The 12,634-nt window shown below is 38.9% G+C and overlaps 1 protein-coding gene across 1 annotated transcript in view; it reads right to left on the reverse strand.

Moving 5' to 3' along the window:
* Positions 1 to 5,271: 5,271 nt before the first annotated feature.
* Positions 5,272 to 12,634, reverse strand: part of gnas (GNAS complex locus) — a 69,561-nt gene continuing 62,198 nt past the window's right edge. The window contains exons 17-18 of the mRNA XM_072915908.1: positions 10,005 to 10,157; positions 5,272 to 5,869 (exon numbers count right to left, since the gene is read on the reverse strand). Coding sequence (XP_072772009.1) covers positions 5,705 to 5,869; positions 10,005 to 10,157 — 318 coding nt within the window. The 3' untranslated portion in view covers positions 5,272 to 5,704. The remainder of the gene's footprint in view (positions 5,870 to 10,004; positions 10,158 to 12,634) is intronic.

A 12,634-nucleotide genomic window follows, 5' to 3' on the forward strand; every position in this document is an offset into this window, starting at 1 on the left:
GGATGTATGTTATATTGTCTTTTTATTCCAGCCAGATAATCCATTTTGGGGGGAGTTGAGGGGATAATTTAATTATGATGCGTTCAAGAGTCTTACGGCCTGAGGGAAGAAGCTGTTACAGAACCTGGAGGTTCTGCTTCGGAGGCTGCGGAACCTCTTTCTGGAGTCCAGCAGTGAAAACAGTCCTTGGTGGGGATGGGAGGAGTCTTTGCAGATTTTCTGAGCCCTGGTCAGGCAGCGGCTTTTTGCGATCTCCTGGATAGGAGGAAGAGGAGTCCTGATGATCTTTTCCGCCGTCCTCGCCACTCTCTGGAGAGACTTCCAGTCTGAGGCATTGCAGGCTCCAGTCCAGACAGAGATGCTGTTGGTCAGCAGGCTCTCTATAGTGCCTCTGTAGAATGTGCTGAGAATGGGGGGAGGGAGCTGTGCTCTTTTCATCCGACGCAAAAAGTGCATGCGCTGCTGAGCTCTTTTTACAAGAGCTCCAGGTTATATTGTCAGTTATCTGCACCCCCAGGAACTTGGTGCTGCTTACTATCTCCACCGCTGTGGCGTTGATGAAGAGTGGAGCGTGGCTGGACTGGTGCTTCCTGAAGTCAACGATGATCTCCTTGGTCTTGTCAACATTCAGGACCAGGTTGTTGTTTCTGCACCAGTCAACCAGATGTTTCACCTCCTCCCTGTAGTCCATGTCGTTGTTGTCACGGATGAGGCCCACTACTGTCGTGTCGTCCGCATACTTCACAATGTGGTTAGTAGTGGACCTGGCGCAGCAGTCATGGGTCATCAACGTGAACAGCAGCGGACTCAGGACGCAGCCCTGGGGGGAGCCGGTGCTCAGGGAGATGGCACTGGAGGTGTTGTTGCCCACTCTCACAGATTGGGGTCTGTCTGTGAGGAAGTCAAGCAGCCAGTTGCATAGGGGGGTACTGAATCCAAATTAATATTTCATCATCAATCTGATATTACCTAATATTTCATCATCGTCATATTAAGTAATATTTTTTCATCAAGGTGATATTACATAATATTTAATCATCAATGTGATATTACGTAATATTTCATCATCAATGTCATATTATGTAATATTTTTTTCATCAAGGTGATGTTACGTAATATTTCATCATCAATGTGATATTACCTAATATTTAATCATCAATATATTTCATCATCAATGTGATATTATGTAATATTTCATCATCAAGGTGATATTACCTCATATTTCATCATCAATGTAATATTACCTCATATTTCATAATAAATGGGACATTGTGTAATATTTCATCATCAATGTGATATTACGTGATATTTCATCATCAATGTGATATTATGTAATATTTCATCATCAATGTATAATTACCTAATATTCCATCAGCAATGTACTATTGCCTAATATTTCATCATCAATGTGATATTATGTAATATTTCATCATCAATGTGATATTACCAAATATTTCATCATCAATGTCATATGTAATATTTTTTCATCAAGGTGATATTACGTAATATTTCATCATCAATGTGATATTATGTAATATTTCATCATCAATGTAATATTACCTCATATTTCATAATAAATGGGACATTGTGTAATATTTCATCATCAATGTGATATTATGTAATATTTCATCATCAATGTATAATTACCTAATATTCCATCAGCAATGTACTATTGCCTAATATTTCATCATCAATGTGATATTATGTAATATTTCATCATCAATGTGATATTACCTAATATTTCATCATCAATGTGATATTATGTAATATTTTATCATCAATGTGATATTATGTAATATTTCATCATCCATGTGATATTACCTAATATTTCATCATCCATGTGATATTACCTAATATTTCATCATCATTGTGATATTACATAATATTTCACCATCAGTGTCCATCCATCCATCTTCAACCGTTTATCCGGAATCGGGTCGCGGGGACAACAGCACGAGATGCCCGAACCACCTAAGCTGGCTCCTTTCCAAGCGGAGGAGCAGCGGCTCTACTTCGAGTCTCTCTCAGGTGACTGAACTTCCCAACCACTGGAAACGGATCCGACTTACAGTACATCCAAGCACCCGGACACAACTCTCGCTTTGGTTGTACAGAGATTGGATGGCCCTCAGCAGGGTTCCCCTCACACCGTACTTCCACAGGATCTCCCGGGGGATCCGGTCATACGCCTTCTCCAAATCCACAAAGCACATGTTGACTGGATAGGCATACTCCCAGGCCTTCTCTAGGATTCCCGCAAGAGTAAAGAGCTGGTCAGTTGTTCCACCACCAGGACAGAATCCACATTGCTCCTCTTGAATCTGAGGTTCGACTATCGGCCGGACCCTCCTTTCCAGTACCTTGGCGTAAACTTTCCCAGGGAGGCTGAGTAGTTTGATAACCCTGTAATTAGTACACACCTTCTGGTCCCACTTTTTGAATAAGGGAACCACCACCCCAGTCTGCCACTCCCTCGGCACTGTCCCAGACTTCCACGCAATGTTGAGAAGGCGTATCACCCGAGACAGCCCCTTAACACCCAGAGCCTTCAGCATTTCTGGACGAATCTCGTCAACCCCTGGGGCTTTGCCACTGTGGAGTTGTCTAACTACCTCAGTGGCTTCACTCCGAGAGATCGACGTCGATCCACCATCATCCTCAGGCTCCGCTCCTGTCAGGGAGTGTGTGTCTGATGTGGTTTGGTTCAGGAGTTCCTCAAAGTGCTCTTTCTAACGCCCTACGACTTCCTCACTTGAAGTCAGCTTAGATGGTTCCCTGCTTCCCTCTCCTGAGGTGCCGTATAGTCTTCCAGAACAGCTTTGGTGCCGCCCGATAGTCCTTCTCCATGGATTCCCCGAACTGCTCCCACACCCTCTGCTTAGCCTCGTCCACAGCCACGGCCACTGCCCTTCGGGCCTGTCTGTACTTTGCAACGGCCTCCGGAGTCCCCTGGGATAACATACCCCGGACTCTTTTTCAGTCGGACGGCTTCCCTGACCACCGCTGTCCACCAGGGTGTTCGAGGGTTACCGCCCCTTGGGGTACCTAAGACCTTCTGGCCACAGCTCGCAGCTGCGGCTTTAGCAATAGAGGCTTTGAACATTGCCCATTCCTATTCAATGTCCCCAACCTCCACAGGGATGGCAGAGAAGTCCCGCCGGAGGTGGGAGTTGAAGTCCTTCCAGCCAGAGGACTCCTCCAAACGTTCCCAGTTCACCCGCACTACACGCTTGGGTTTGCCAGGTCTGTCCAGAGGTTTGCCCCGCCATCTGACCCAACTCACCACCAGATGGTGATCAGTTGACAGTTCAGCCCCTCTTCACCCGAGTGTCCAAAACATACGGCCTTAGATCAGCTGATACGATTACAAAATCGATCATTGATCTTTGATCTTTGGCTTAGGGTGCTCTGGTACCAGGTACACCTATGAGCATCCTTATGCTTGAACATGGTGTTTGTTATCGCAAGTCCATGACTAGCACAGAAGTCCAATAACAACCTACCACTCAGGTTCAGATCAGGGAGACCGTTCCTCCCAATCACGCCAGTCCAAGTATCACTGTCATTGCCCACGTGCGCGTTGAAGTCCCCCAGCAAGACTATGGAATCCCCTGCCGGTGCCCCATACAGGACCCCATGCAAGGTATCTAAGAAGGCCGAATACTCTGAACTCTTGTTTGATGTGTATGCACAAACAACAGTCAAAGTTTTCCCCCCTCCAACCCTAAGGCGAAGGGAGGCGACCCTCTTGTCCACTGGGGTGAACTCCAATGTACAGGCACTCAGCCGGGGACTCGTGAGTATCCCCACACCCCCTGGGCTCTCACACCCTGAGCAACTCCAGAAGTGAACAAGGTCCATCCCTTGTCCAGGAGTGTGGTTGCTATGCGTAGAGGTTAGCCCCACCAGATACAACCGGTAGTGCTCCACCTCCCGCACCAGCACAGGCTCCTTACCCACCAGCGTCGAGACCTTCCACGTCCCAAAAGTCAGCCTCTGCTGCCCCGAATTGGTCCGTCTGGAGCCTCCACTTTCACTGCCATCCACTTGGCAGCTCATCCGACCCCACTGGTTTCGACCGCGGGTGGTGGACCCACGTGTCGTAGCGGATGGTGTGTCCACGTAGCTTCTTTGGACTGTGCCCACCAGGAGCTGCCTCCGGGCCTATCTCCTGAGGAGAGCCCCGGGCTTCCTCCGGGCCGGGTAACGCATCTTCTCTTAGCCATCAGTGTGATATTAACTAATATTTCATCATCAATGTGATATTAACTAATATTTCATCATCACTGTGATATTATCTAATATTTCATCATCAATGTGATATTATATAATATTTAACCATTAATGTAATATTGTGTAATATTTCATCATCAATGTGATATTACATATTTCATCATTGTGATATTATGTAATATTTCATCATCAATGTGATATTACATAATATTTCATCATCAATGTGATAATACTTAATATTTCATCATCAATTTGATAATACCTAATATTTCATCATCCATGTGAGGTGATATTACGTAGTATTTCATCATCAATGTGAGGTGATATTACGTAATATTTCATCATCCATGTGATATTACCTAATATTTTATCATCAATGTGATACCTAATATTTTATCATCAATTTGATAATACCTAATATTTCATCATCCATGTGATATTACATATTTCATCATCTATGTGATATTATGTAATATTTCATCATCAATGTGATATACCGTAATATTTCATCATCCATGTGATATTACCTAATATTTCATCATTAATGTGATATTATGTAATATTTCATCATCCATGTGATATTACGTAGTATTTAATCATCAATGTGAGGCGATGTTACATAATATTTCATCATCCATGTGATATTACCTAATATTTCATCATCAATGTGATAATACCTAATATTTCATCATCAATTTGATAATACGTAATATTTCATCATCCATGTGAGGTGATATTACGTAATATTTCATCAATGTGAGCTGATATTATGTAATATTTCATCATCAATGTGATATTACATATTATGTGAGGTGATATGTAATATTTCATCATCCATGTGATATTTCACCATCAATGTGAGGTGATATGTAATATTTCATCATCCATGTGATATTACAAAATATTTGAGGTGATATTATGTAATATTTCATCATCCATGTGCTATTTCACCATCAATGTTTGGTTATATTACATAATATGTGAGGTGATATGTTTCAATAAGTGATATTGTGTTGTCATGGAGATAAAAGAGTTAAATAGAAGCAACATGTGATGTTTATCATAAACAGCAGAAGCATTGTGGTTGTACAGTGAGTATAAACACACCTCTCATCATCATCATGATGATGTTTAAAGTATAATTTTGCATCCAAGTATTGACATGAAGTTCACTGCTCAGGAACATCGCTAGAAAAAGTGCAGTTTGGGGAAAAAAAAGTCATCTTTGAATCAGAGAGAGGATGTGTGTGTGTGTGTGTGTGTGTGTGTGTGTGTGTGTGTGTGTGTGTGTGTGTGTGTGTGTGTGTGTGTGTGTGTGTGTGTGTGTGGAAGCATTGAGTGCATCATGAGTCATGTCTGCTGCATCCTTGTCAACATTCACACTTCATCTCCATCCTTACAACATGATGACAACATGGAGGAGGAGGAGGAGGAGAAGAAGACATGGTCATCAACATGTCCATGATGAAGTCTACAGGATGAGTTTTCCCAGGATGACTCCCAGCACGAAGAAGAGCACACACAGTGCCAACACACGACTGCTCAGCAGGCCTTCCTCCCTGGCCGCCATGATGGAGGCGGAGTCAAGGGGCGGGGCCACTGGGGTGGTCTTCCTCTTCCGGAGCCCATCGTTCTCCTGCCATGAAGAAGAAGTATGACTTCATTAAGTATTCAAGTACTCCTTCTACAATGTAACTTTAGGTATTCAAGTACTCCTTCTACAATGTAACGTCAAGTATTCAAGTAATCATTAAGTATTCAAGTACTCCTTCTACAATGAAACTTTAAGTATTTATGTAATCATTGAGTATTCAAGTACTCTTTCCACAATGTAACTTTAGGTATTTATGTAATCATTGAGTATTCAAGTACTCCTTCGACAATGTTACTTTAAGTATTCAAGTAATCATTAAGTATTCAAGTACTCCTTCTACAATGAAATTTTAAGTATTTATGTAATCATTGAGTATTCAAGTACTCTTTCCACAATGTAACTTTAGGTATTTATGTAATCATTGAGTATTCAAGTACTCCTTCTACAATGTAACTTTAAGTATTCAAGTACTCCTACAATGTAACTTAAAGTATTCAAGTACTTCTTCTACACTGTAACTTGTAGTTTTCAAGTACTCCTTCTACAATGTAACTAAGTATTTATGTACTCATTAAGTATTAAAGTACTCCTACAATGTAACTTAAAGTATTCAAGTACTCCTTCCACAATGTAACTTATTCAAGTACTCATTTGACACTGTAACTTAAAGTATTAACCCATTTTGCATTGTAACTTAAAGTATTCATGTACTCATTTTACAATGTAACTTAAAAGTATTCAAGTACTCCTTTGACATGTAACTTATAGTATTCAAGTACTCCTTTTACACTGTAACTTAAAGTATTCAAGTATTCCTTCGACACTGTAATTTTAAGTATTCAAGTACTCCTTTGACACTGTAACTTATAGTATTCTTTTGACAGAGTAAAAGTCATCAAGTGATACTCTATAAACTTCAGTACATGTCATGAAGTTTATTGACCTTCACTAGTCAACAGGTCATGTCATGCAGGGAGTATCTTTACTTTTGTTGGCTTGTATTGAGTAGCCATCATCTCCTTGTTGACACTTGCTTGCATGACAGTAAAAAAGCGAGCTAAGCACCAAGTGAGTATTTGTTGTGGTGTATTTGATGCTAAAGTATATATTTTGTAATACAAACATGATATCATATGTCTGCACACTGAAAATGAAAACATGTGGACAGCTTTTTCATATTTTTCAGAAAAAGCAATACAATATTTATTGTAACCATCCCTCACTTTTGGTGCCCAGTGTCAAAAATAAATCATTTATTATCTTTTTTTTTTTTTTTACTTTGAACACTGAAATATCTATCGATCTATATATATATATATATACACCCCACGTAAATTATAGTTTTCTCCTCTTAATTGAAATAACCTAAGAATACAAGCTGGAAGGCTGTTGTTCTTTACTCCAAACATAATTTCCATTGTTTTAAAAACACAATATCTGAAAGTTTTAACACATTAGAACTTTAAAAAAAATGGATTGGTATGTTCATAGTAGCACGCTTTGTGTATTATTCTAATGACCCTTTTTTGAAGTTTAATTATTGGGTCTATGTTTGTTTTATAAACATTTCCTCAAACTTCAACACAATATGTTATATATGGAAAAATGAAAGAATAATATAACATATGCTGACATGTCTTATTCAGCATGTGTCTTACTTTATAAAGAATAGCAACGGATTTGGATATTTTTCCCTTTATATATTCAATATGCGGTTTCCAACATAATTTATGATCAATTACTATTCCCAAGAATTTAGTTTCATATACTCTATCAATTTCCACTAGATTTCATTTTGCTTCACAATTTGTCCTTGCACCATAAATTTAGTTTTCTTATCATTTAATGATAACTTATTAATATCAAACCATTTTTTTAGCTGAATCAACTCAACCTCTATTATCTTCAACACTTCCTTCAAGTCTTCTCCTGAACAATATACATTTGTATCATCTGCAAACATAATACATTTCAATTTATTAGACACTGAACAAATATCATTTAAATAAAGTATAAACGACTTAGGTCCCAATACCGAGCCTTGTGGAACCCCACAACTTACTCTTCTTGGCTGTGATTTAGTCTTATCAATTTCCACATATTGAGATATATTACTTAAATAACTATTTAAACACTGTAGCGAAACACCTCTTATGCCATAGTTTTGCAATTTTTTCAGAAGGAATGATTGTGTCAAAAGCTTTACATAAGTCAATAAATACACCAACGGTGTGTTGCTTTTTTTCTATTGCTGTAGCTATGTTTTCTACAAAGTCCATCACTGCTAGGGATGTAGATCGATTACCCCTGAACCCATACTGATGGTCATTCAGTAGCTCATGTTTGTCAATCAACTTATCAAGTCTATTTACAAATAATTTCTCAAGAATTTTTGCATTGAATTTTATATATATATATATATATATATATATATATATATATATATATATATATATATATATATATATTCGTTCTCAGGACTGGACTGTGCACCTTACCTTCTTTTGCACTATTTTTCTTTTCTTTCCTTCCTATGTTTTGCATATTTGTAGACTGTCGCACTGATACTGGAGTTGCTTTTAATCTCATTGTACCTGTGTATAGTGACAATAAAAGCTTTTAATCTCATTGTACCTGTGTATAGTGACAATAAAAGCTTTTAATCTCATTGTACCTGTGTATAGTGACAATAAAAGACATTCTTTTCTATTATATAGATCAACTTCAGATACACGTGATGCCATATAAAGTTAGACTATTATGTTTTATGGCTTTTCAGTCAAGGAAAACCTTGTTTTTTGGGGGGCAAAAACACTAAATATTTGATATTGTCCCCTCGAAAATGATTTAAATAAATAATTGTAGCCATAAACATGTCAACAATTCATATCCACATTGTTTTTGATTCATTCTTATTTTTAAACAATGACAATTTAAAAACATCACACTAAAGGTCCTGGAGACCAAAAAGGTCTCATTTAAAGTATAAAAAATAAATGATTTAAACTCTAAAGGCTTAGTGGCCACATGCGTGGACAGCACCTTTTTGCTCTTATTTCCAAAATTGTGTACACTACTGAATTGGGGTCTTATGGCCGCTTATGTGGACACTTATACTGCCATCTGGTGGTGTCAGAAGAATATAACATACAATGGAATTTGGAAAAAAAGTGTAAAAATAAGAATTAGCATGTCACTAAACATGAAGTACACGTTTGTTACTTATGGACTAAGTACATCATATCAAAAGATGACTTAGTTTTTATTCTAATTAGGGTCCAATAAGCCCAAATAGCAAAGAGAAATAAAAAAAGCATTACAAACAGCTTGGGCCTTAAGAGGTTAATATATATATATTTGTTTTACTTTCAACACTTAAATCTGTAGATTGACTTCAGATCTAGCCATTGATGATCACTTTTAAATATTTTTTACTTTAGTCCCCTTTTTGTCAAATAAAATGTGTTTTATTTTTATGTCAAACAATATTTTGGAGGAAAATACTGCATATTTTGTGTTTTTGACATACAAATAAAACACATTTTATTTGACAAAAAGGGGCATAATAGCTAAATATTATCATAATAAATATTACAAATTTACCACTGATGGCTAGATCTGAGGTTCATCTACAGATTTAAGTATTAAAAGTAAAAAAAAATAAATACATAATAATAGTATAGATAAAATATTAATAAATGATTATTTTTTTAAATTTTGACTGAGGCCCTTTTGGGTCCCTAAGTACTTTAGTGTGATTTTTTTTTTTTAATTGTCAGTGTTAAAAAATAATAATGAATCAAAAACCGTGTTGTTGACATATTTAAGGCTATACAACAAATAATACACTTTAAATATTTTTGGGGAAAAAATCTTGCATATTTTAAGCGTAATATGAAGTAATTGGAGCCTTAAATATGTCAATAATGAATGACATGGATTTTGATACATTATTATTATTTTTGGAGCACTGACAGTTTGCCTGCATGGCAGCTTTGTTATTCAAGTTTTATCAAAACATTTCACCTCTTTTATTACACTTTGTTTTTTGCTGATAATATTTTGGAAATGTGCCGTGGGCCCTAAAAAAAAATCTTTTTAGCAATGAACTCATCGGCGGCATTAATACTGACTATGCACTTTGCTCCTGACGAGTATGATTAGTTGTGTGTCTTACCCGGATGTGTCTGTTCTCTTCCCTTAGCCTGTGCACCTCCGCCTGCAGCCGCCTGCACTCCTCCATGACCTTCTTCGCCTCCGCGTCGTCCAACGAGGCGCTGGCAGACTTTGGCAGAGAGGTACTAAGCACCGTGTGGTCAGGGTCCTCATGCTGCAAGGCACAACACTAAACTTGTGATCAGGGGGAGGTGGTGATGAAGGCAAATGACTAAACATGTCATCATAGGGAGGTGGTGATGAAGGCAAAGGACTAAACATGTGATCATGGGGAGGTTGTGGTGAAGACAAATGACTAAACATGTGATCATGGGGAGGTGGTGATTAAGACAAATGACTAAACATGTGATCATGGGGAGGTGGTGATTAAGACAAATGACTAAACATGTGATCATGGGGAGGTGGTGATGAAGACAAATGACTAAACATGTGATCATGGGGAGGTGGTGATGAAGACAAATGACTAAACATGTGATCATGGGGAGGTGGTGATGAAGACAAATGACTAAACATGTGATCATGGGGAGGTGGTGATGAAGACAAATGACTAAACATGTGATCATGGGGAGGTGGTGATGAAGACAAATGACTAAACATGTGATCATGGGGAGGTGGTGATGAAGACAAATGACTAAACATGTGATCATGGGGAGGTGGTGATGAAGACAAATGACTAAACATGTGATCATGGGGAGGTGGTGATGAAGACAAATGACTAAACGTGTGATCATGGGGAGGTGGTGATGAAGACATAACTAAACATGTGATCATGGGGAGGTGGTGATGAAGACAAATGACTAAACGTGTGATCATGGGGAGGTGGTGATGAAGACATAACTAAACATGTGATCATGGGGAGGTGGTGATGAAGACATAACTAAACATGTGATCATAGGGAGGTAATGATGAAGACAAATGACTAAACATGTGATCATGGGGAGGTGGTGATTAAGACAAATGACTAAACATGTCATCATAGGGAGGTGGTGATGAAGGCAAAGGACTAAACATGTGATCATGGGGAGGTTGTGGTGAAGACAAATGACTAAACATGTGATCATGGGGAGGTGGTGATTAAGACAAATGACTAAACATGTGATCATGGGGAGGTGGTGATTAAGACAAATGACTAAACATGTGATCATGGGGAGGTGGTGATGAAGACAAATGACTAAACATGTGATCATGGGGAGGTGGTGATGAAGACAAATGACTAAACATGTAATCATGGGGAGGTGGTGATGAAGACAAATGACTAAACATGTGATCATGGGGAGGTGGTGATGAAGACATAACTAAACATGTGATCATGGGGAGGTGGTGATGAAGACATAACTAAACATGTGATCATAGGGAGGTAATGATGAAGACAAATGACTAAACATGTGATCATGGGGAGGTTGTGATGAAGACAAATGACTAAACATGTGATCATGGGGAGGTGGTGATGAAGACAAATGACTAAACATGTGATCATGGGGAGGTGGTGATGAAGACAAATGACTAAACATGTGATCATGGGGAGGTGGTGATGAAGACAAATGACTAAACATGTGATCATGGGGAGGTGGTGATGAAGACAAATGACTAAACATGTGATCATGGGGAGGTGGTGATGAAGACAAATGACTAAACGTGTGATCATGGGGAGGTGGTGATGAAGACAAATGACTAAACGTGTGATCATGGGGAGGTGGTGATGAAGACAAATGACTAAACGTGTGATCATGGGGAGGTGGTGATGAAGACATAACTAAACATGTGATCATGGGGAGGTGGTGATGAAGACATAACTAAACATGTGATCATAGGGAGGTAATGATGAAGACAAATGACTAAACATGTGATCATGGGGAGGTTGTGATGAAGACAAATGACTAAACATGTGATCATGGGGAGGTTGTGATGAAGACAAATGACTAAACATGTGATCATGGGGAGGTGGTGATGAAGACAAATGGCTAAACATGTGATCATGGGGAGGTGGTGAAGAAGACAAATGACTAAACATGTGATCATAGGGAGGTAATGATGAAGACAAATGACTAAACATGTGATCATGGGGAGGTTGTGATGAAGACAAATGACTAAACATGTGATCATGGGGAGGTGGCGATGAAGACAAATGACTAAACATGTGATCATGGGGAGGTGGTGATGAAGACAAATGACTAAACATGTGATTATAGGGAGGTGGTGATGAAGACATAACTAAACATGTGATCATAGGGAGGTGGTGATGAAGACAAATGACTAAACATGTGATCATGGGGAGGTGGTGATGAAGACAAATGACTAAACATGTGATCATGGGGAGGTGGTGATGAAGACAAATGACTAAACATGTGATCATGGGGAGGTGGTGATGAAGACAAATGACTAAACGTGTGATCATGGGGAGGTGGTGATGAAGACATAACTAAACATGTGATCATGGGGAGGTGGTGATGAAGACATAACTAAACATGTGATCATAGGGAGGTAATGATGAAGACAAATGACTAAACATGTGATCATGGGGAGGTTGTGATGAAGACAAATGACTAAACATGTGATCATGGGGAGGTGGTGATGAAGACAAATGGCTAAACATGTGATCATGGGGAGGTGGTGAAGAAGACAAATGACTAA

This window comes from Nerophis lumbriciformis, linkage group LG23 (assembly GCF_033978685.3).
Source record: "Nerophis lumbriciformis linkage group LG23, RoL_Nlum_v2.1, whole genome shotgun sequence".
Classification (NCBI taxonomy): Eukaryota; Metazoa; Chordata; class Actinopteri; order Syngnathiformes; family Syngnathidae; genus Nerophis; species Nerophis lumbriciformis.